The 25,858-nt window shown below is 43.6% G+C and overlaps 1 protein-coding gene across 1 annotated transcript; it reads right to left on the bottom strand.

Moving 5' to 3' along the window:
• Positions 1 to 717: 717 nt before the first annotated feature.
• HORMAD2 (HORMA domain containing 2) lies at positions 718 to 23,911 on the bottom strand (the record flags this gene model as incomplete). The annotated part of the gene is made up of 12 exons (XM_082007475.1): positions 718 to 834; positions 10,874 to 10,938; positions 12,008 to 12,116; positions 13,003 to 13,256; positions 13,842 to 13,993; positions 16,898 to 16,965; positions 18,336 to 18,362; positions 19,094 to 19,114; positions 20,370 to 20,406; positions 21,440 to 21,503; positions 22,858 to 23,002; positions 23,861 to 23,911. The coding sequence occupies 12 exons, from the start codon at positions 23,909 to 23,911 to the stop codon at positions 718 to 720; spliced, it is 1,110 nt and encodes a 369-aa protein (XP_081863601.1).
• Positions 23,912 to 25,858: the final 1,947 nt, after the last annotated feature.

Below are 25,858 nucleotides of genomic sequence, written 5' to 3'. Positions count from 1 at the left end.
TACCTGTATTTGCAACCACAAGGTACCTTTACTAAAGTTAGGTTTTAAATGTGGTGTATTTCAACACAATTTATATCGCACAACTGTCTAAGCCCCTTGGCACATGGTGGGTTGCTGTTTTAGAAATAAGCTGATAATACAGTCATAGCAACACTACTTGCAGAGTCAGAAAAAAAACATCCAGCACCAGCAGAAAATGTGTATAGATTACTTTATCTCTGTATTCAATACAGATAAAAACCCTTCTTTGGGGGAAAAAAAAAAAATCTATGCTCCGGAAACAGTAGATAGGATGAAGTTAAGCACAATCTAGTGAATCACGAGACTTGTTGCTTGCTGAACAGGAGTTCATCTTGAAATAGTGCCATTAAATATTGATGACATATTGATGGCAAAGGACAATCTAGCACAGAGGAGGAAATTTAGCCAGTGAGGGGGGCAGGGGGTTGTGAGAGAGAGAAACAGAAAGAAAGAAGCACACAGACAGCATTCACATGAAATCATAAATCCTCAACTTTAGAACATCAAACAAGTGCTGTCGGTCAACGTCAGGACAATTATGGTGCTTGCTGTCTCTTCGGAATTCAAAGTTTGTACTAGAGAAACAAATATGCAGAAATACATGTGGTATGTAGAAGAGTTAAATATTGGAAGAGCGTAAAGGTCTTTACTAGTCAGATGACAATGTAAACTCACACCTTCCAAATGTATTGTGTGTCAGAATGAACACCATTTCCTGCCTTCCAGAAGCAGCTTCTCTGGTTCACTGACCTTCCTTTTCTTCTTGGGTCCTATTACCTCTTCCTGGCTAAATGCAAGGTTCAGGCAGTTTATCTGTAAGAACCATCAGAAACAGTGATCAGTCTCATGGTACAGGCTCCTGCTAGATGAGTCAAGAAATACAACTTCCAAAACTACAATGTGTTTTCCTGGATCCTCGTGGGTTTTTTGCACTGTGATCCTGTTCTCCAGAAAAGCAATTAGGCAAGGAATGAAAATTGGAATACTGGATGGAATTGGGACTGTAAGATTTGCGAATGCAACAGGTTTAGGTTCAGGGCCAATGAATGGTTTTGGTGGCACAAGGAACAGTACCCATATCCCCACTGCCAAAAGAAAACAACGAGGAGCAAGGAAACCTCTGAGAAATACAATAGCTTCTAGGGCATAGCCTTTTTCAACAACCTCAGATAATCATAGAAGTATGTAAAAGAAGGGGGGCACATGTCAAATTTGTGGTCACTGGAAACAGCCTTTCAGGATGAGCCATACAGTACCTCTATGTGTACATTGGGGAAATTCAACAAGAGTTGGGTGGTCTCAGACTTCAGAGACTACCTGTGAGTCTGTGAAAAATAACTAAGCAAAGCAAGCTTTTTTCCAAGAGGCTTAACTTCCCTCTAGAAAGACACAAACCTCCCTCAAAAATATTCAGGGGCCTACAAACCAAAAGGTTAAAAAACACAGATAAATATACGTTAGAATATAAATGGGTCAATGGTACAGGCAGGTCAGACCACAGAGAGACGGACAGCCAGAACAACAGTTGAAGTGCTGGCTGTGCCAAGTGACAAACTCACTTATTCTCATTATCACATAAAATATTTGCATTTTTACAATAATAATCTGGAGCTGCAGAGAGTAACATGTGTTGCTGCCCACCCAGAAGGGACAAAGCACACAGTCTGGCAATGTAACCTCTCTGTTGCTCTCACTGGAACTGAGCTGAAGGGACACACCACAGCATACTGCTTCAACATTGTCTCCAAAAGAAAGTTCATTTGGATGAAAGTAAGGTGAATGAAGAGGGAAGAGAGTGCTAACTGAGTTCCTGCTCCAAAACAGGAGTACTTTACTCCAATTTCACCGCAGAACATGAGGAATCCTGTAACTGAAGCAGGATAAACACAAGGAGTTAAAGAGCTATTTCAGAATGCATCCTGGAGACAAGCACAAGGTCTCCAGATTACAAGATGTGGTCACTATAGAATTCCCCACTCACGTCATCAAGGCTTTCTTTCTAGCTGACCTTGGTATGAGGCTTCGGTAATCTCTACATAGCAATGGTCTTTCTAATGTGTGAAATAACTCTGATTATGGATTAACAGCAAAATAGTTTGAAACAACCTCACTTCGCCTCTCTATCGTGTTTCAAGTTGTTTTTCCTCCCCTCTTCCCTCCTCTTCATTATGAGCAACACAATATTGCTTAATGCAGAAAGTACAACTTCCTTTCCATAAAAACAAACAAGAATCTGCCAAAGTGGGACAGGCAGGTTCTCCTTCGTCCTGCACACTCAAGCTGACAAAACTTCCAACGCTGCCCAAGGCGTATTTACTTGAGGAAAGAGTGATGAGTGGATCTCTGTGTTACAGCTCCTCACCTGATATCCAGCTGCTCAAACTGGCATTTTAGGCAGTTATTTACTTTTCTCTCCCTGGCATCGTTTTAACCTGTCCACTTCCTCTTTAGAAGTAAAGGGCCCAGAGGGGGGAAACACTGTATCCAGAAACTCTCCAGTCCTAACACAGCTGCAGGGTTTGTGCCCTGTCCTGCCGGCCACACAATAAAGCAAAGCGATGATCCCCAGTCTCCCGGCCCCCAGTCATCTGAATAAGGCAGCTCTCCCTCTGTTTTAGCCTAAACCGCGTAAAGAGAGTATCAGGTACAGCTGGTGCTTTTATCTCCTCTATTGAGGAATGGATCTTCTGCAGCACAGGCTACCACTCAGTAAAGTTTTTACCCCTTTGCTATTCCCTCCTACATTTTCTGCATGGATGAGATACTTCTGAGGCAGGAGAAATAGCCACAACGAGCAGCTGCTCACGCAGGGTCCACTCCAGTTCTCCGACAGTTTTCCTCCCCTTTACCACAGGCAGCCTAACAGGAACCTGAGAAGAGTAGAAACTTCGATGCAAGCCATCAAGTGCTCTAGACAAGCACTATTCATCCATTGAATGAATAAGATGTCAACTGTGTGAGGTATTTCACCAAAGCCAACATGTCCTGTCCTGCCCCTGCCCAGCTACAAGTTCACGTAGGAACTCAGCGCCAGGAACAGACCCCAAGTCCAACTTCCAGGTCCCATGCTTAACCAAACACTCATGCTTCTTCCCCAGAAATATTGCTCTAAAGTCAGATCCTACGTATGTTTATTTGACTTTAACTAGAATGTAAACCTCTTAAACGGTGTGGTGAAAAGCAGGAAATCCCTCCCATTGACTAACATACAATCAAAGCCTCCAGAAGTTGATTAGTTCTAATTTTTCCCATGTACTGGGATGCTTAACATAGAATGATGGAAGAGCTTGAGTGGTATGAATGTCGGGTTTTTATCTTACACAACCACTCCAGGCCCTCCGCTCCACTGATGAGCCAGGTGTTATAAAAGCATATAGGACAAGGCCCAGGGCCTCGTACGCTTACCCTGCAAAGGGACCGTGCTGACAACGGGACAGGTGGGACAAGTCCATTCGAGTAGCAAAAACAGGAACAGACCCGTGATCTCCTGACTCTGATTCCAAGGCGTAGCTCTGGGTCTAGGTCATACCATGAACACACAGTGAGTTTGAATCTCCTGTTCTACAATACTGCACTACGTGTAAAAAAGTAATATTATGCCGCACAATTTTTCTGTAAAAATACAGCTAACTTGTGAATCATACAAGTGTTACTAATTTCTGGCATAAAACTAACAGGACAGCTGCACATTGTCTGGAGAAGATATCAGGCTAAAAATAGATTAGACTTAGATTAAAGCCTTCCCAAGACAGACTGGTGGAAGAAACAGAATAAGCAGACCACAGCTACGCAGCTATTCTTAGATAGACAAAATCAGGACCTAGTTTTGTGCTCTGCAATTTTCAATCCCCAGTGTCCCCACGTATTCCGGCCAAAAATTCCCAGCATAAATCGAAGCAAATTTACAGCTCTTCTGACATGTGTTTTGCTTCCCAAGGCATCCTATGTAGAAAAGCTAAAATTGCACAAGAGCGTTCGGCTGTGTCCCTCTTTGTCCCTGGCCTGCCCCATGCTGAGGTTTGGCACTTGGCAAATTTTATGCCCTCAGAAGAGTTCCCTTTGTTAGGGACATGGAGTGTTTAGTTTGGTACCTTGTAACTATCCTAACAAATTCAGAAGCACATTAATGTCAAAAGAAGTCCAGTTCCATCAAGTGAGCCGGAAGAATGAGGACTGAGATACAAGACTTAACTGCTGAAATATGGCAAAATGATCCGCAGGTGTCAGGGGACATCAATCATCATCAGAAAACTTTAATCAGAGTCAGTGCCTGATGTATCCTGCAACTAACATTGACTTCATAGCACAGCAAACACTTGCCACTTTCAAAAATGAAGCCAGTGACTCTTTAAACTGATCTAAGACCTGAGGCATCCCTGGTGAACAGCCATTTCTCTCTGAAGCAATAATTCCCGTCTACTCACTGACAGTTGGCTGCTCCCTGCTCTCCAAGCACAGCAAAAATGAAGGTTCACAAGGTACACCATGGTGCCCGGTGAAAGGACAAGAGGAAATGGACACAAGCTGATATACAGGGAATTCCATTAAAACATAAGGACAAACTTTCTTTTTACTGTGAAAGCGATCAAATACTGGCACAAGTTGTCCAGAGAGGTTGTTGAAGTCTCCATCCCTGGAGATACTCAATACCTGACTGGACAAGGTCCTGAAAAATCTGCTCCACTTCACCCTGCTTTGAGCAGGTAGGTTGGACATGACGATCTCTAATTGTCCCTTCTGACCTCAGTGATTTTGTGAAGGTGGCACAGTGGTTAAACGCTCGATGCAGGGCTCAGCACTGGACTCGTATTAGTTTCCAGCAAAGCAATCGCACTGACATCAGTGGAATTAATCCTGATTTTCATCTGTACAAGTGGAGGAGAATAATGCTGGTTAGCATGAAAGCCAATTTACGCAGGTGGAAGAATGAAAGACACTCACTGTGGTGCTTCTGTGGAAACTTGCCACGTTTTTGTCCCCAGGAAGCTATGCCAACACATCACTGACTACCACTAGTCCTCTTCCTTTTCCATAGCTCACTGTTAAAATCTCTGACATTCAACAAAACTTCTTTTTCGCAAACTGGAAGCCTCACAGGCCTACTCTGTACCTCGTGTATCTTGTACTGTTTAAAGGACTAATGAACAGATTTTTCCACAGTGTAAAAAAAAAAAAATCTTCAAAAATACCTGATGAAAAAAAATTTTTCAAACCCTCTCCTTATAACCTCTTCCAGGGCCCTCAATCACACTGTATGCTGCTGTGCTGACTGTTCTGATGGCAGGATCACAATTCAATACGCCTCCCGAAACTGGAAGCCTTCCTCCTGTAAGATCACAGCGTTGTAATGGAGGAGGCGAAAAACAATGGACACTCCTTCTGCCTACTAGGCTGCTACACAGCTTAGTCCCTCATGGGATATTACATCTGTCCAATCTTAATTTATGCAAATTTCTCTAGAGGGTCTGGTTGCTAGAATGGACGTTATGAACGTATGTAAAGGCAGCCAGCATGGAAGCTCCACGTCTTCCCGCGGGTGTCCCTGGGGTAGCCGTCAGGGAATCTGAGGGCACAAGGGTTAAATCTCCCCAGATCTGCGGGGTGGTGGGCCTCACCTCTGAATGAAGAGATCACTAGGAAACTGCTTCCTGCACACTAGACAGGGATAACTCATGCAAGGGATGAATGGCCCCAAGATACAGCTAAGGATCTGACGTGAATTGAGAGAAGCCAGGAATTTCCTGACCTCCCTGTCTCACTCCTCCCAGAATGGCCTGAGCTCACAGGAAGGAGAGAGGCAAGCTCATCTCTGAATCTTTCTCTCTTCATTGTTTGGGTCTGTGTAGCCTCAGCTGGTTTGGAGGAGAAAATGTTCTGGGAACTTCTCATCAGATACAGCTCTCTTGATAGACAGTTAGAGATAAACCTTTCTTTTTTTTACTTTTCTGCAAAAGTTCAAGATAATGACATTGCCACAGAAAAATGCTTTCCTATTGCTCTGCAAATGGCAGGCTTCACCCTTCAACTGCTTTCTGTCATGGCAATTTTAAAAGTGGTTTGCCTGGGAAAAATCAGACAAACAAAGGTCTTGATCTCCAAGCTGTTATTCTGCAATTGGATCCACTTGTGCCGACCTTCACTTTCAGACAGAAGCTGTGTACAACACGGAAGCTCAGCAAAGGCACAAAGAGTCTGCATCAGGGTGACCATGACCCTGGGCACCAACAGGACACTGATCACTGGCAAACACGACAGACACTACTTGCAATGTGTCATCCACGAAAGACTGTTCACACTGGCTTCCATTGCTGACACAGTCCCCCGGAGAAAGAGGACGTGGCCAGGTAGCCAAGTCTTCTGCATGGGAGCAGCAGCTGGAGGCCAGACAGGCTATCCTCTAAGGTCTAAACCAGCACTAATTTACAACATTTCGGTTTGAATCTCTCCCTAGACATCTAACTTTCAGACAGCTCCAGTTAAGAGAGCGAATCCACATGGCAGGACTATGCCTACAGCAGGCAGTGAATCGCAGTGCAGAGACCCCTGAGCTATCATTGATCCAAAATGATTATGTCCACACAAGACCAACTGTCAACACGCTTCCTCATGTCCCACAGCAGTCTAGTAACATAAGCATGGCCAGTCTAGCGGCATAAGCAGTGTCTGGCACTAGCTAATGAAGCCAGAAACTTGGGAGGCAGAACCGACTTGTGCTGTGCTGATACGGTCACACCATTTCCAGCTCCGGCGCAGGCTTGGTCAGGGGCGATTCAGGGCTCTCTGCATGGCTGCTTCACTGTGCAATGAGACTGTGCTCTAAGGACCACCCCAGAACTTCAGCCCACAGCTTCCTGATGGGAGATAAAAGCCTGCAGAGGCGTCCACACGGTCAGATTTTACTCATCTTCTAGTTCTGTTTCATTCCAAACTCATTCCACTGCAACATGTTTGCTTACATGAAGAGAAGGCTTACAAAAATCAATGTGCAGGACAAGAACATTAAACGATTCACAAAAGGATAAAGGAGTATGCCAAAGAATTCAAGAAGTTATCATCTTAAGTACAGTGCAGGACCCCATTCTCATCAGCAGATTTCTATAAGCGAAATCAATTCCCTATTTTACTCAACTCTTCACAACTCCTAGGAGGCCAGTGGAAAGTAGCAAGATGCACAAAGTTAGTACACTGGGCCAAATCCTTGGCTGATGCAATCAGAAAAACTCTCCTGAAGTCAGCAGAGGTAGGTTAATTTACATGCTGGTGTCTAACTCTGGATGATTAAGTACAGAGATGCTTTGCTGGGAAAGGGCAATCTCTCATTTGATCCTAAGTATCATCAATCATGAGATTGCAGATAACGAGCCAGTTGAGTACATGTAAATTTTTCTCCAATCTGAAAAGCCCTCTGTCAGAGACTCTCCGTGGCCGTTACTAAAGGCCAGTTACAGTTCTAACTGGACAGGAATAACTGCTTCTCTTTTGGCAGATCCGCATCCTTTGCCTCTCCCATGTTGATTAGATAAAAATAAGCTTTTAATACTTCCATTCCTGGTTTTCCTGAAGAGCTATAGGTCACAAAGATAATGACCAATAAACTCAGTTCTGACAGCACCGTTTTTATTTTTGATAACCAAGGAACCAGAAAGAATAAAGCAGTTCAGAGGAAGAGCAGTAAGGGGCTCATCCACATTTCCAAAAGCAACTTGTGACGGTGGGTACCACATTTTTGAACTTGGCACTTCTTGAATATCAAATCCTTGTACAGATATCAAATTCTGGGACACTCCAAATTGTTCTAGTTAGTTCTGAAAAATCTTGGCCTGAATGTTTAGCTGTATAGAGAGCACCTTTAAATCCACATCCATGTGGTGCTGCTCCATGGACAGATGAACAGCTAACACTGTGCCACCACCAGAAGGGCAAGTCTTCCTCCCGGACCTCCCTTTGCCCATTCCTTGCTGTCCAGTCTTTCCTGCCCCGCTGCAGTACTGCCAGTATGAGAGTGATCATTCTGTGAGCTAGTTCAAGGGGATCTTCTTCTGGTGGAAATGTAACACTCAAAGTCACGGACTAGCAGTGCAAGTCTAAGGGTTCATGTCTGCCCCAATAAAGGGAGACCTCCATGACCCAGGCTAGGTTGTTCCTCAAGGCCCCTCACACACCAGGCTGATGAAACATCAAAATCCAGGACAAAACAAGTCACTCCGGAGACCTCATAGCTCGTTAAAGCAGAGAGCTTCTCTGAACACACCTGACAGTGGAAAATGTTATTCCTTGACTGTACTGTAGTCTGTATAGCAACAAGGTGCTCACATTCACACCCCAACAGGACTACTTCTACCCACCTTACCTATACTTGACCCTGTTAGATAACACCTAACAGACTTCCCATCCACCCAAGCTTGTTCTCATTTTTTAAGACAAACTTCACTCACCAGTTTGGCTTCCTGATTCAAGTGGAATACACAATGGTCATTTGTTTTAACCACTTCCCTCAGAAAAGAAGGGAAAGTCCCTCTCATATGGAAAATAGTGTCAAATTTTTATTAGCACTGGCTTTACAATGATGATCTGCACTTTTTAACTAGTAACTTGACTTTGTTTTTCCCTAAACTGACTGAAATATTAGCCAACTTCTAAGCTATGATGATTTAAAAAAATAGTATGAAAGAATACATTAAAAAAACCCTCTGACATGCAGAATCTACCAGGCAGAGGGCTTGGGTTTGGTTGGGGTTTTTTTAGATTTTTGGAAGAATACAATGGATAAAGTGACTCTTCCATTTTTCAGCAACTAATACTGTTTCCACCACCTTCAGACACTCTTGCTATTGCTACTGTATTCTAATGAAATTCACATGCTGGAAGAGAGAGGTGTCTGGTGCCCTGCTTAACAATCGTGACAACCTAAAAGAATGTCAGAGCATGAATCAGTGGGGCAACCATGAGTTACAAACAAGAAAGGCTCCTGTTTTCACACAGACGACAGAATAAACAATGATCAGAAGGAAACTGGAGGATGTGACACAAAAAAATATGTGGTTAAAGTTTGAAAAATACCAGCCTAAGCACAGAAGTTCATTTCTAAGATCCAGAGTCAAGGCAAATACTTCACAGATGCCTTTTGAATGACACGTTAAGTTGTAGTCTCCAGTTGCTGTCTGGGTTAGACACCCTGGGATTCTTTTCAACAGAGGCGGGGAAAATTTTAGTAGCAATTTCCTACTCTCATTAACTTATCCTGTAAAGATTCAACTTCTGAACACTCAAGCTCACACAATTTTCAACTAATTTGAATGGGAGGAGGATCAAGTGGCAAGTCTGGTGGCATTCAGAGATTTGCCCTGTCACTGAAGAAACCTCTGCACAAGCCTATGAATTCAAACTCTGATTCTGACTCAGGGTTTGGCCCGGGCAGCCTTCAGGATGGAATTAATTTCACATAACTTTACTTATCTAAAATGACATGCCTGATCTACCCTAGTTGCCCCAACAACCACTGAAAAAGAGATCAGCACCTCCAGGGGATAATCCTTCCTATCCTAGAGGGGTAGCCAAAAAGGGACAGGATGCAGTAAGTACCTGTGACTCACATGTAAAGATAGTCTGGAAGCAAGAAAGGAGAGGTGAAGACCGTGTTAGGCAACAGACAAACACACCCTTCAAACCTAACACAGGGTGGTGATTTCAGAACCTTAATCCAAAAACACACACAGGTAAACTAGCCTGGTTGGGACACTGATACATTTAGTCTGTGTGTAATTCACAAGTGCCAAATACACAGAACAGTACAAAATTCTCGTACTGGATGTATAGAATCATAGAATCATTAAGGTTGGAAAAGACCTTTAAGATCATCAAGTCCAAACATCAATGCAACACCACCATGCCCACTAAACCATGCCTGAAGTGCCATGTCTGCATGTTTTTTGAACACTTACAGTGATGGTGACTCCACCACCACCCTGGGCAGCCTGTTCCAGGCTTTTACCCTTCAGTAAAGAAATTTTTCCTAATATCCAGTGTAAACCTCCCCTGGCACACTTGAGGCCATTTCCTCTTGTTCTATCGCTAGTTACTTGGGAGAAGAGACCAACCCCCACCTCACCACAACCCTCTTTCAGGTAGTTGTAGAGAGCGATAAGGTCTCCCCTCAGTCTCCTCTTCTCCAGACTGAACACCCCCAGTTCCCTCAGCCACTCCTCATATGACTTGTGCTCCAGACCCCTCCCCAGCTCTGTTGCCCTTCTCTGGACACGCTCCAGCACCTCAACATCCTTCTTGTAGTGAGGGGCCCAAAACTGAACACAGGATTCAAGGTGCAGCCTCACCAGTGCCAAGTACAGGGGCACGATCACTGCCCTACTCCTGCTGGCCACACCATTTCTGATACAGGCCAGGATGCTGTTGGCCTTCTTGGCCACCTGGGCACACTGCTGGCTCATGTCCAGCCGGCTGTCAACCAGCACCCCCAGGTCCTTTTCTGCCGGGCAGCTCTCCAGCCACTCCTCTCCAAGCCTGTAGCGTTGCGTGGGGTTGTCGTGACCCAAGTGCAGGACCCGGCACTTGGCCTTGTTAAACCTCATACAGTTGACCTCTGCCCATCGATCCAGCCTGTCCAGATCCCTCTTGCAGAGCCTTCCTGTCCTGTATGAAGTAAGCTGACCATGGAAAGTTTCTTTCTTCATGCTTGTATCCCTGTGCCTTAATACTTTGTAGCCTCCATGTATTTTGATACTGCATAAATCCACTAATGTTAGTTAAATCTTGTGCCATCCTAGATGACATAATGTTCCGTGGCAATGAATTCCACATTGCCTGGCGTATCTTAGAGCCACTAAGATATGCTCACCTGCTGGGATGGCCTTGAGCAAGGCATCCTGCCTGTCTCCTTTATGCCTGTCGTCTTCTTTCCACCTACAATCCAAACATTGTATCAAAATTAGCTCCAAAGTTAAAACTCTAAATTTAATTGAAAAAAAAATAATCCAGAAGTCTGACTAAACCACTGCAGCAAAATCGCATGCTTGATCTGAAATTGTGTAACCTTTGGCAGTGCCAACACAGGCAGTTTATTCCTAGAAACAGAGATTTCAGAATAAAGTGTCATCTGAACGTGCAACACATTAACTTGCAGCAGCTCCTATCAATTATACTTAAATGCCATTTTAACCTGGTTTCCTAAGAAAACAAAACTTATGCCTGCATATGCTCTATCCAAGTGCGTGTGTGCATGGGGAGTGAGGGGACCTATCCCCTGACTAATAACTACTGACCTTATTAGACAGTTTCAATAAAATTTGATGGCGGGTCCCAAAGCGCCTCAGTTTCACAAAAACAGGCAACTGGTTAGAGGAGGAAGATCCTGTTAATATCCCCAAAGTGGAAAAGGTGGCAGTATGAGTTCACCCCTTATTAATCATGGGAGAATCTGCAGGAGAAAGATCTGAAAAGGTGACTTCATAGGCAGACAAGCTTCTTTATTCCACTGCCTGGGGATCTCAGGAATGCTATTTACCGTTTTGTCACTAGATGGTATTGTTCCACAGGCTATATCTGAGAGCCTCAGTGGTCCAATACAGCATGGTATATCAGAAACTAGGCTGATTGAAGAGTGAGAAAAGGCTTTTTTTCCCATGTATTTTCATGTATGTTTTCACATATGAAAGTCATTAGCAAAATCAAACTGGAACAGCTAAAGGAAAAGAGCTTTGGTGAAAATGTAGATAATATAACTCAGTATTGATGAACCGTGCATTTCCTCCGTATCTGAAAAAAAACCCTGCTGAGATAAAGAGGTGGAAAGATTGATAAAAAATTGAATGTTTCTGTAACAAACCAAGCACATACAACAAGCTCTTTATTATAGTTCAAACAGCCTGACAAACTCTGTTCATCCATTTCACAGTAAGTGAGAAAACCTAAATATTACGCTAGGACACAGTCATGAGTACAAGCTCTTTCAGTTTTGAAACTGGGCATTTACCTGTACCTTGAAAGTAAAAAGAAGATGCTTCCGTTTTCCAGCCTGGATGAGTGTCACTTTTGTCCTCTCCATGGTCACTGGAATCTGCTTTGACAGGGAGAGGGTGATTCTGTAAAGGAAATGATGCTTTGTCTTAATAGCATAACCTAAAAAATATACCCAGGTGGTAAATCCATAAACCCAGCACTAATAGGGATGAGATTTTCACAGCTCCTCAGTGTCCAGGCCTTCCTTCTCCCAAGCCTACAGGCCTTTCAAGAGAGAGATTTTCTAAGAAAATACAGAATTCCAACCTAAATGCCTTCCTGTCTTCAAGCGTTACTTATTATGTTGAGGTTTATTCCCTGGCACTGACCACCTAAAATTAAATCATCAGCTCTGAGCTACTAGTCCAGGCTGCCCCTTCTGTCATTTTGGAGGGGCAGCACCAGAGGACCATTCATTCCAGCCTACCTTGGTGTATAAGGAAATTATCTGAATTACCTGCTAAACACGCCTCCTCCTCCACTAAGTGCAGAGAGAGGTCTAGAGAAATTACACACAACACACAACATTTAGATGGCTACAAGTAAGTGGAAAGAATCCCACCTAACTACACAGTGGAACATAGCTTAGTCCTGAGAAACACCAAGTGGAAGTGTAAAACTCTTTGCAATTTTCTTCATTCTCTGCATGTCCGGGTATAAGTGTGCATGTGTGCGTGTGCACACGGCATGTGTCGCGTGTGTGTGCACACGTGTGTGTTGTGTCTCTCTGTACAATCACTGCCCTCTCCTGGGAGAATATACTAGATTCTTAGTAAATCAGTGGATGTGCTGGAATGAAATCCACTTTATGAACTTCCAGCCCCAGTGTTCAATCTGCTGCAGCGCTGCTGCCCTACACAAGTCAAAACCCTTATTAAACTAAGATTCTGAGAAAATGTTTTTTTAAGGAGAGTTTTGCTAGATAAACTCCATTCCTCCAGCGAGAACCGAATAGAGCTGTTTCTATACCTTTGTGCTCCCCTCCTCTTCCTCTTCATCACAGTCTAACCCTTGATGGGAGATCTCAGTAGGGCCATTCTTCTGGATCAGGTTGCTTTCAGTTGTCCCCATTCTTTTCTTTTCAGTTGTCACTCTCACTTTCATGAGGTGGAACCCAGTGGAGACTGACCCTACTCTCAGGTTGACAGGATCGCCATCAAACAACAGGTCACCAGGGCTGCCATCTTCCCTAAAGCCTGGGGGCTGGTAATCTTCGGGAGTTACTACACAGGAAGAAAGAACCCACTGATGTCAGAGAAATCAAGTTCCATCTCTCCTTAATCTGATTTATAAAGAACAAGTGTATACCAGCCTCAAGTAACAACATCAACTACTAAAAATATTCTGGGTCTTTTTTTTCAGGAAGAAGGGAGAGAATGTGAAGGAAAAAATGAGCTGAGCAAATGTTATCAGGGAGCTCAGAGAAATAATGACTTTAGGATGCTGAGATACCATTAATGTGCTCAACTTTCTGGAGCAGAACCTGACAAATGCAGGATGCCTGCTCCTTAAAAAAAAAAAACAAACAAAACACCACCACAAAAACTGTGAAGGAGAAGGATGTCTCCTTTTCACACTGCATGGCTGTACTTCTCACAGGGATTTTCAACCCCTTCTTAAAAAGCACCTGCCATCCCCGTGTGTCAGAAGGCTTTTTTGTTTGTTTTACACCATTTCTCACTGTCATCAGTTAACAGCTTCTACCATTTCACCTTTCTATGCTTTACTTACATTACAGGGGCTCATGATTAGCATCAAACTGATGGAAAGGGAATTTTTCCCCACAGCACACACTGCTCTCCACCTACCATCATTGTAGTAGAGGAGCTTCATGGTCAGGGTAATGTCATTGGGAAGCGGCCCAAGGTTTTGCATTAACAGGTACAGTTTACGGATCAGGAGCCTGCTGGCCTGTTTGACATCCTCGCTGCACACCCCATTCACAAAGTTCATTTGGTTGCTACAGTCGGAAGAAGAATAACAGAGTTGTTTTCCTCAGTCATGAATATTCACGATCTAATTACAAATACAGTGCACCCACTGACTTGTCTGAAACCACCAGCAACAAAGCTACAATGCCTTTATGTAACTTCCAGATAAACAGGGAAGTGAAACAGACTCCAGGGATGGGGTGGCATCAGCAAAACAACAGCTCTAAACTAAGAGGCATGGCATTTACATTTGAACAGACTTTGTAGCTGGGGCAATGGACCCCATTATACAAATGCCATGACTCACTTGTTTGAACATGATTAAATTGGATCAAAGGACCATAAAACAAGTGCCTTTCACCTAAGCAATTTCAGGAATGACAGGAATGAGGTGAGAATCCCATATAAAGCCGATTCATCACAGGGGCTATTTTCAAGTCCATTTTGCAGTTTGAAGAGAAGTGAATTGCATGTTCTCACTTCAATTCCATGTAAGAAAAACTAGCTCAGAAGCACATTTTTCAAAAGTGACTAAGGGGCATTCCTCTCACCTCCTTCGCCCATCCAAATGTCAGCTGGCTAGTCTAAGCAAGCAGTCTAGACTGAGATAAACGTCTAAGAGAAGGGGGATGAATCGCCCTCTGGAGGAGTTTGTTTCTCTTGACTACAGAGGTGGATGAGATGAGCAGCTTAGATCAGCCAGCTAACTTTAGATGGTTGAAGATGGACTAGATGAATCACTATGTGACTAAGGAACCTAAACTTCCCTAGCTTTCAATGAGAAGGGGCCTTAAAAAAAATGTAGCTCCCCCATTACAAAATTATGTCTTTGGAAGACCACTGGCAGGTGGATGACACTATATACAGGCTGGATCGTCTCTAACACAATCATCCCAAATTGTTTCACGAGCAGTAAGTAACCTAAGAGAGCGGAGAGAATTTGACTGACTAAACCACTGGAAGGAACAGCTTCGTTAGCACTGATTTCCCCTTCCAGTTGAAGTTTCTTGGTTCGTCATGAAAACTGACTGGCTGTTGAATAGCTTGAATTCCCAGGGTATGGTTTGATAGGCTCCGAACTGCCAACAGCAAAACTCTGTGCTGAGCACACTGTGCTATTAGATTAAATCCTGTATATTCAGAAATGTACATCAAGTGAGAGGAGAAATGCTGGCAATGCCTGAAGTGGAGTAAAGAGAAGGTAGGCCTTCTCTTACACATAACCTTTACAAGTCTTGGGAGTAGCAGAATAGAAATGGTAAGGGGAAAGAGTACAAGCGAAAAAGAGATGAGACTTCCACGGGAATTAACAGGTCAAGTACTCATTCAATACGGGAATAACATTGTGAATTTGATGCAGGAATGTGTCAAAAGGTAGAAGCTAAGGAAATGAACCTCTCTGAAGGACTAGTATCCATCACAAGGAATTCTTCCAAAATCCACCTAAAATAAGGCAGAAACCATTTAGGAGAAAGCTTCCCTTTACCACTCAGACCCGATGATGCAGACCCACAAAACATCTCGCACAGAATGATTAACTCAGAGTTTGCACATGACAATAAACGTTGCAGGTGTATAAAAGCAGTGTTATCAGCTGAAGGAGCTGATAGCAAAGATGACACAATAGTTTGATCAATGCCAGAACATCAGTTTACTAACGACTGCAGGTACATGCACGACCCTGCGATAGCAGTGTCAGTCACTGAGGAAACAGAACAGAGCCCAGGAATCTGATGCCACGGGCTTCGAAGCCTCAGAGCAGTAATGAGATTTCGATGGAACAGATATAAACACAACAGCAAGATTACTTAGCCTCTTCTTGGCCAGTACGAGGACACCAAAGGATGCCGAGTTCCATGTGGGGACCATTGTTATTTCTAGGAACTAATGATTGACCTGAGTAAGGCTGATTAAAAAAATAAAGTACTCGAGCCATCTATTATCTTTCAGATCCCAAAGGTCTCTTCTTTCCCTCAGCGTAGTGAGGACAACTGACAGCAGCTTCAAAGTGGAAATACAGGGTACAGTCAACAGGACACTCGACTCAGACATGGTTCAGATTTTCCCAACGGAAACATCACTTTGCCACATACTACAAATTATGCGGATGTGTTTAGAGAAAGAGCAGCAAATGGCACACTACAGGAGCGCTGCGGAGGAGTTTCCTGAGGACCATACAGGACAGCAGAGCTCTCCTGCTGTACAAGCAGGTTCCAAGGCCCAAAGATTTATTTTTCACCAATGGCAACTGCAGAAGCAAACTAAAAACAGGTTAATTCTTTTTCTTTGCTTTGGTTATAGCCAATGGCCTTTGATAGTATTTACTTTAAACTACACAGGCTTATGGCCTACTAAACACAGCTTTAAAATATCTAACAGACAGACAGAGACAAAAAGATGCAAAAAGTTGCTGCTTCCTGCCAAACATTTTGCACTATCAGCTCAGGCATCATAAGCGAAAGTTCTCTTGGGTCACCCCCGCAAGACTGCTCATGCAGAATACATGTATGCAAATGCCCAAGGAAACAAATCCCGGGTGCAGGATCACGGTGAATGGGATCAAACCTGAAAAAGCTTCGTTTGAAAGCACAAGGCTGTCTTGTGAAAGTGGAAGAACACCCATTATTAGTTGAGACAGTAGCAAGCTCAACAATGGTGCCCGTTTCTGCATCGTGACCCTGATTAGGCACCATTTCTATAAATTGTCCTTAATTCAGTTCTGGTGCACTTCAAGTGCCTCACCGCACTACGTAACAGCGTTTCTACTCATCAGCTCAGCAGTTCATATCCTGTAGGGTGACTATCCTCAACTCTGATATTTACAGCTGCTTAGCGACTCATATATGCTCTAGTCATGAAGTGCAGCTTCTTCTTAATGCTTCAGGAACAGAGTTTTCACAGTGTAATTCTGAGAAATAAAAGCAAACCCCTACCTGATGATATCCATCTGGGGCACCTCCTTTTGGTACTTGAATTTGAACTGATACAGTTCTGTCACTGTCTAGAGATTTAACAAGAAAGGGGAAGAGAAGAAATGGGTCTCCTTTAGTAAAAAGTGTAAAGATCTGTACTGAACTTAGCAGTGTCCTTTCACGACTTTATGCCAGAGCACAATATTAATTTAATGACATGACGACAGCTTTAGCTCTGTTATTGCTTGCACAGGCTTTGGCAAGTTTTCTTGAAAACCACAGCTTACCTAGCTCTGAAAGAATCACAAAAAATTTACAAACTTCCTGCTTCCTCCTTCCACTTCCTCTGTGGGCCTGACTCCCCAGCCTAAATCTCTAATGAGGCACCAGGGCCAGCCAACCATCACAACGTCTATCTGACGGTCCTTCCTTATGAAAAGGAAAAATATGAGGCTTCATGGGTGAAGCAGCGTCACACGGAAGCCTGGCTCAGTTCTGTACGGAGACAAGGGCCTGAAGGACTCTTCATACTAGGAAACACAAACAATACTGCATGCGCAAAAGTTGCTTAATTTCACTGGTCCCAGAGTTTTATGAGAGAATTTAAAAAAACAAGATGATTTTCCATTTTGGAAAGGATTTGCTACAATTTTAGAGGATAAAATAATGAGGAAGGACAGCCTACTTCACCACAAGAGAAAGGATCTATTGTAGTCCAATTCCATGCCTATAATTCACTTTTTCCAGAGGCAACGAGGTTGATTAGTAGGAGCTCAGCTGAGCCCTTAACTCGGAGCCTTCCTTACCAATCCCAGCCTTGGTATGGACTAAACTCTCGCCCTCTCCCGAGATGCCGAGGTGTGATGCAGCAGAACTGTAATCAGGTGAGCAAAGATTCTGCAGCCGTCCTCTGCAGCTGCTCTGCGGAGACAGCACGGATGCAGAACCTCCCTTATATATCACACTACCCCGTCTGCCTCCACCAGCTAGAGGTAGGCAAAATAGAAACACAACAGAGAACACTGAAAGGTGCTATGCAACACATACATCCCGGCTCTGAAGTGATTCGGAACTTCTGTCCTAAACCTCTCTCTGCATGAAAAAAACAGCTCCCTTCTCAACACTGCTGTTAAAAAGATGGTTCGTAAAAGCATGATTTTGAATTTCCCGTTTCTTCTCTTCAGGAAAGAAAAACAAAAATCGCCAACGTTCCCGTTAGTTGCCTGTTAACATCCCTGCCTGAGGCCCTAGATGGGCCCACAGCCTAGCGCCTGGTAGGAGCGTTTGATCACAATCCAGCTCACTGAGCTGTCATTCCTGAGCGAAGGCACAAGAGGAGAAACAGGGTCACTAAGCAGCGCTGTCAGGGTAGAATTTAAGCCTACAAGTCCACTCTGAATACAAATCTACTCACCCGTGCCTTCAGTTGCCTCAAAGATTAATTAAGACTCTTTCTTACCTCCGGTTCCTTGGGATTGGTGTAAATCTGTTATAAGAAAGCACAGTGAGGGCATTCTCCCCTTGGATAACTTGAACCAGTGAAAAGTGGCTAAACAATGGTATTTTCATTTTACAACAGAGATTGTACTATCTTTAGCGTGGGATCAGAGAAAGGAATGGCTGAGAAACAGCCTTCCTCTATCAGCAGTCAATACTTACCACTTCAAAGACAGGTAGAAGACGCTCATCTGTGTAATTGCGGAGGAATGAGGTTAATTCCCATTCCAACCCTCACCGGCAACTACTGATGCCTGAGATTTAACTACTCAGATTATGCACAGAATAGATGCATAGCTCTTGGTGCTTTCCAAAGGACCAGGGCAAAAGACTTGCTATGTAACTGCTAGTGTGTGGTTTCTTCAGGATCAGATTAATAAGGAGAACTCTTCTACAGGGGAAAATGGAGAAGACGCAGCAGCTTCCAAGGGCGGAGGCAAGACTTTAAAGGAAGCAATGATATGAAGCACATGAAAGTGCTTCTAGGAGTTTATGGGGGGCCTCAGAGGCAGAAGTCTGACATACTGAGCAAAATATTCCCACGCAGCCTAGGAAGTTCATATTTACCATATTTAAGAAAGGTCACCGCTCTATTAAAAACCACATACATACATTTTGACTTCCCCTTAAAAAAGGCACAAATGGGTTGACACAACCTTGACTCCATATCTCTTTCAAGCAGGGTAAGGGAAGAAAACCGCCTTGTATTCATTTACTTACTGCGAGGACAGCAATGTGTAACTGAGGAGGAAAAAAAAAAGCCAGAACACAAAATCAAAATCTAACCTTAGTGGGCAAGGAAAAGAAAGACCTATCAAAATGTAACTGCCTACACACAGGGAAGGAATAGACCCATTTAACCCAAACTGAGTTAAAAACCTTTATGCAGTTTCTTCACAGCACAGCATCAGCAACACCTAGTGGCCAGTTTGCTTGGCTGTACTTGCGGTTTCCCAAGAACTGCACGCTCAGACTTCTCTCTTGGGACTCCTCCTAAACGAATCTCCAAAGGCTATGCCGATTTAAAACTCTTTTTACAAGAGCACCCATAGCTACTGAAGACTAGTATTTGCTATGAAACACCCCAAAGGTACTTAATTTGTGCTATAGGAAGAAAACGTACATGGGACTACTCTTGAAAACAATCCTAGAACACACATTAAACGCCTCTGTTTTTTCCTTAATCTTTGTCAAATAACAATTAATTTATGCCTCTCATAAATAGCAGAGGACTAAATACCTCCTAGAACTGCCAGCAAGCAATAAACTGAGTTCACAACATTTTGAATTATCTTACGTACACTGACAGTTGTACTGACGTGTAAGAGCCCATCTGATCATCAGTACCAAAACTATCACCACTTCATCTGATCTAGATGAGAGTTGGTTTGATGAACAGTGCTGACAGAGATGGCAACAGTTGGTGTTTTTTCATGTGCCGAGCAGTTTTTATGTGAGAATCAGCAAGGAATATGATCACTTGCTAGCTGATTTTGTCCTGGAACCAGTTATGTACCTTACTTGATGAATTATTTTCAAAAAATAATAACAGCAAGGTTAGAGAAAATGAGAAGAAGGGAAAAAACTAGGGGAAAGGAGATGAAGGAAAGCAGAAGCACAGAAGAACCTCTCTCAAGAAAACAGGCATGGAGTTCAAGACCTCAGTTCTGACTGGCAGTGTCTATCCAGACATTAGAGAACGCAAATGTAGAACACAGAACTAGGGGAAATCCATTTCAGGCTGAAAATTAGTTCACACATCATGTGCAGGCGAGCCTAGAGAGCAACAGCTGTCAATATTTGGGCTCAAAGAATAAAATCCCAGTCTCACATGTATATACTCAGGGCAGGGTCTTCACCCCCATCCCACAGCTGTAAATGTGTGTTGTGTGCATGGAAGATCACTACGAAAATATAAAGCAGGAATGGAAAGATCGTTTTGTCCATACTTTATGAAGAAATAGGAAACTCCACTAAAAAACGTGAAAAAACTTACATACTGCCTCTCCAAAGCATCAAAACAACCTTGAATCCTGCCAGGGAAAAAAACATGTTAACACTAACCAGCAATATTTATCTCCTGATCTATAAACACACACTCATTGGATACAGTTTAAAATGCATTTTTTCTGGAATGAAGACAACACAGCTAGCAACATTTTGGGCTTGCAGAGTCCTTTTCAGGTCAATCGTCATAAAGGCACTGTCCTCCCTTCTGCATTTGTGCATTGTTTATATTTCTAGGGCCATATCCTGTCAGCCTGGAGCCCACTTAAACCCTAAGACAAGGATTCGAGGCCTAAGGCTGGCTCTGAGTGGCTCTGCTCAGTGCTCTATTCTAGCTCCCCAGCTGGATCTCTGATGGCTCTTTTCCCATCGGCCTTGCACAGAGCTTGGCTGAAACTTCAATGTGAACGTGGCCTGACATGTCTAGTCTTGTAAATGTTTGTTATCTGATGCATAGCTTATAGCTATGGGTTTTCTCAAGGGAGTAAATATTATCTGAGGTAGCAATGGTCAGATATTTACTCTTTGAGTCAAAGGATGTGCAGCTAGGTATCTCCTTAGCACATCAAAGTCAGAGTCTCTGCTTGTTGGGAATATGCCAACTCTGAAATACATCCTAAATATCACACAAGAAAGCTGTAAGGCACTTAGAGACACAATAACCAGGGAGATAAAATATTGTAGATACTAAAAAACAAGCTACAAGAATCCCTACAGAAGTGAAACTAGAAGAGACTAAACAACAACAGAATCAATCTCATTATTTTCTTTACTCTCTCTCAGTACCTACGCTGCCTGTGTGTGCTCTGAGGCCTGACCATGACCTCACTACAGTCAACACTTCAACAGACCTTGAACTCACATGATCTTGGTCAGTTAATTCTGTCTTGCTTACGCACAGGGCCAAGCACGCATGCTGCAGCAGCGGGAGTTGCACTGGCATAGTCGATAGCGCCCACTGGGCACAATATTTTCAAATTCAGGAAGAAGAAAAATGCGAGGGGTAGATGTCTTGCTATTCAGCACAATCTTGTCTTAGTTTCACTGTTACTCACTTACCACTTGACTATCTGCAATGATCCCAGACAGCTTTTATCTTCTCGAAGAATTTTTAGACAGAGGTCTGCAAAACCAGATTTAGCACATAGTTACAATCCTTATCACAGCTGTTGGGCAAACACTGAAACTAAGCCAGTCACCCTCCCTTTTTTGGATAAAATGCATTATCTGGAGGTCCTTCCTGAGCGGAAATGTTGGTTTTCCACTGAGTCCCAGGTGGGCTGACACAAGCTTATTGCTGCATTTTCAAATGCCAAGACTTTCCTCGGATCCTCTGGGTTCTCCCAGAAAAAGTGATGGAGTTACCGCTTAATTTCGAAACACCAGTAGCTTCCGTCCTCTCCTCCCTCCTCTTCTCCACTCCCATCTATTCCGCCATTGCCTAACACCTTCCCTTCTGCATTCAGACTTCACCAACATCCAAATGAGGTGAATGACTGTGCTCAGAATAAACTGTTTCTGTTAAGCTTTTCCACACAGTTCCTTCTACCTCTGTTTTCAGGCATTCAGAATGGCAAGAGGAAACCCATCCTGCAAATGAAGAGGTGAATTTATAACACCTTAGGATTCAACCACGGTGTCCTCAAAGGCATGAGCAGGCCAGATGTTAACATTCTTGACCAAAAAGGCACTTGAAAGACCTGATGTTTCATTAGATAGACTAGTGGCTTTTCAGGGTTAGGTGATCAAGAGCCAGTGTGGGATTTCCTGTGCCCTCAGCCAAGCCCACAACGTGCATGTGACCATGCTTCAGGCCAACTAACTGCATAAGCAAAAACATGGAAACAGATTGGAACACGTGGAGATGTTTCACATGCTACTAACACATCTCGAATGAACGTAAAGATGTTGATGAAACAAAGCATCACTAATTCTAGTGATCCTATGACAAGACATTAATGGTTCTTAAAGGTCTTTTTCTTAAAGATCTGATTCCCAAGTCCATATGGTTATGTGCGATAGTTTTCACAGAAAAAAACACAAACAAAATAAAACAAACAAACAAATCTACTTTCAGTCTCGCAAGGAAAGCTGAAAACGTCAAGGGCTCAAAAATCCAAAGGAAAATAAAACACACCAATCAGAGTTAATTTTTTAAAACTTACTGATTTTTAAGTCAATTTCCCGACTCTGAGACCCGATTCACGGGGCTGGCAATGCCAAGAAATGATTTTAAACCAAAAGAAGCACTAAGAGAAAAGCACTGAGTTGCCAACAGCTCTAGGTTGTCTTCTATGCTCTCTATCTACTGGATGCAGCAGCACTGTCTGCATCCAGACTTGAGAAGGCCTGTTAGCTACCTACCTAATAAACTGAACTCATACGTACATAAGCGGCTGGAAGCTACCATGTAAAGCAGATTATAGCTAAAACATAGCAAGTAGAAATAAGAATTCAGGACAAATGGAAAGTGTTACCATCTAAATAGCGAGTTCCGTAAGAGCTCTCTGGGAACAGCCCTCTCAGGTATGTTATACATGACACAGAGATAGCCAAAAGTCTTTTCACCAGCACCACAGACTGCTGCTCAGTGGCAATTTTGCTGGGGAACAACACTGATTCCTGAAAAAGAAGGGGAAAGCCAAAAATAACGCCATTTTAGTGTGACACACGGATTACATTTAGGAACAACTCTCAGCAGGTGGAAAAAGAAGGTAACTTAGAAACATAATTTTAACATTTCTCTGGTATTCATACTACACAGAGAAGACTAATGTCTAACATGGGTGGGATTAAGTGTTGTAAGGATACTGATCATTAGATCTGGCATGATTTACTCAGAAGAGGACTGCGTTGGTCATTCCCTCCCTTTTATCACAGCTGAACGCTCCCACCCCCTCCACTGCATCAATGCTGGCACTCAACAGGCAGCCACCCCTACCAAAACAAAAAAGTTGTACCGTTTTCTGCCACCTTAGCTCTACAGAGTTAATTGTGGAGTCAAACAAGTGCCAGTGCTGGTGTGCCGTTCACTGCCGTACCAAAGTTTACTGCCTGCCACAGGTTTTTTTGTAGCCTGAACCTGTCAACGCTGTACACAAGACCTAGTTTTCAAAGCGATTTTGAAAAAGAGTTGTAAACAGTACATGTCTACCACTGGAGCGAATGTAAATACTAAACACTGTGTGAGTTTAACATGAACAATCTCAGCAGAAAGTATATTAAATTTAGTTCCTCTATTAGTTTGTTGCATTTCTTCCTGCTAATAAAGCTCTATGCACACATAATAAGTCTGTATTTATTGAGTCAAACACATGTCAAAGCCCCATGCTGCACCTTCCTGGACTCACTAAATTGGAAATAATCCAACCAAGAACAGTGCAGACAATAGAAACTGTTCCCACCTCACCAGGCACAGACATGCCAGGTTCAAAACGGAGAGCTAATATTGTCAGTACCATCACATTTCAAGGTTTTTACCTTAGAGGACTTTTTCTTTTGCCTGGTCTGTAAAAGCTGATGAGTAGCCATCCTGTATTTCAAAGACATGCACTTAATTAAAAACCGGGGGAAAAAAAGACATGAGACACCTGGAAAATACAGAGTCATTGCTATTTCTCATCTTCTTTAAGCTAACAATGAGATTCTTCAGCCTTATTCAGGTCTAAAAGCTAACTGGCAGTTAGGACAGCTAAAGCAAAGCAAAGCAAGGATACTCTATGGCATTGCCTGAGAGTCTGCAGAGCGAGAAAACTCGTTATTCACTGGTAAACGATCAATAGTATTCGAAATTCAGGGCCACAGCTGTACCTGGTGTCAGCTGGTGCCGCTTCAAAATGCATTTCTCATATTCCAAACCACAAATGTTAATTCCTACAACCATTAAAAAGTGTGAAGGCGAAATGCGAAAGAACTGGAAGCCAATATTTTAGCAAAGGTAAGCAGGAAACGTACTAACATCAGTCTTGGCCAGAATAAAGGAATGATTCTTCTGGGACACCTTGGGGGGGGGGGGGGGGGGAAAGGGAAAAAAAAAAAAAAGAGAGAAGTCCACACCGTTTCAATGAAAGCAGGCTCCGTTATACAAGCCTGGGTTAAAGAAGAAAATCTTCTTTTTACAAGAATGGAAAGCTGATAACGTGGACATCACATGTCTTTGCACTTTGGTGTGGTGCTCGATTTAGCACCATCGGACATCTTGATTAAAACCTTCCATTAGATGCAATTAACAAGGCACTGGTTTGAAAAACGCCTTGCTGGGAGATCTTAACTTGTCGCTGCTGACGGGGAGACGCTCACGAAAGGGAACACCACAAACAGGTCCCCAGAGGAGCCTTGCCTTGGCCGCAGCTAGTCAGTATTTCTACTAACAATTAAAATAATAGCATAAACATGGTAGGTTGATTTAAATCATGACCTAATGCAGTGAGCAGTAGACTTTCATCAACACAGTTGATCTAATCTTGTTCTGCATTTGTACCTTTGCAGCTTTTTTCCATGAAAGCCGCGTTACCATTTGTTGGCAGCCATTGAGACATGTTGATATATGAACATCTTGACAGCTTTTATGCTAAATTTAGCAGTTCATTTAGTAATGAGGACGGATTACAGCTATAAAAGTATATTTAAACAAATGTACACCTGCAAAATAGTTAATGTGCTAAATATTTTAGGAAACTTGGTGGGTTTTTTTACTCATGATTGGCAAAGCACTGTGAACAGGACTGGAATGCAATTAAGGGAGATGCAGGCATTATTCCAACATGAGGTTATTAGCTAAATAAAGCCGATTTAAGCGAGCCAGAGAGATAAGAAAACACGTTTTCTACAACATGCTGCATCCATAATTGGTTTAGCGTGCAAAGGAAACATCACTTAGACTGAGCTTATCTACTCCGACCTGGTTGCTTCGGTACAGGGTATCCTCCGAGGCTTCAGCGTCTCACCTTGGCCAAGCCTGCGCTTGCTGCTGGACCACGAGCGAGGGAAGACGGTGCCCTGGCTTTCCACCGCCCCGCTGCTCTCCCGCTCTGAAGCCACTTTGTCGCCGAGTATCAGGAAATCGGGATTAACTGGGAGACTCCAAAACTCTCGCAGGCCCAGCAACCCACCACCCCCCGGGGACTTCGCCCCCTCAGCCCCACGCCCGCACACTGACTGCCCCTTAGGTCTGATTTCGGGCAACGTCAAGGCTACAGCGGGCCCTCAAAAAAGCAGCTGCAGCCCCAAATGTAGTTTTAAAAGTGTGGGGTTTTTTTTTGCTTTTGGCGTTTTTCGGGGGTTTTTTGTTTGTTTGTTTTTTTGAGTAGAAGCTCGGTCCCAGCCGGGTCCTGCGCCTCACCCTGAGGCGCCGGGGCCTCCCCTGAGGCGCGGCCTCTGCCCCGACCCCGCCGCCGTCAGGCGAAGGCGCGGCCCGGCCGCGCCCCTCAGGCCGCCGCCATGGCGGGCCCGGCTGAGGAGAGGCGGCCCCCGGGGGGG

Source organism: Phaethon aethereus (assembly GCF_964289735.1).
Source record: "Phaethon aethereus genome assembly, chromosome: 17".
NCBI classification, from domain to species: domain Eukaryota; kingdom Metazoa; phylum Chordata; class Aves; order Phaethontiformes; family Phaethontidae; genus Phaethon; species Phaethon aethereus.
The sequence above is the reverse complement of the archived record's forward strand: the minus strand, read 5'-3'. Positions and strand labels throughout refer to the sequence as shown.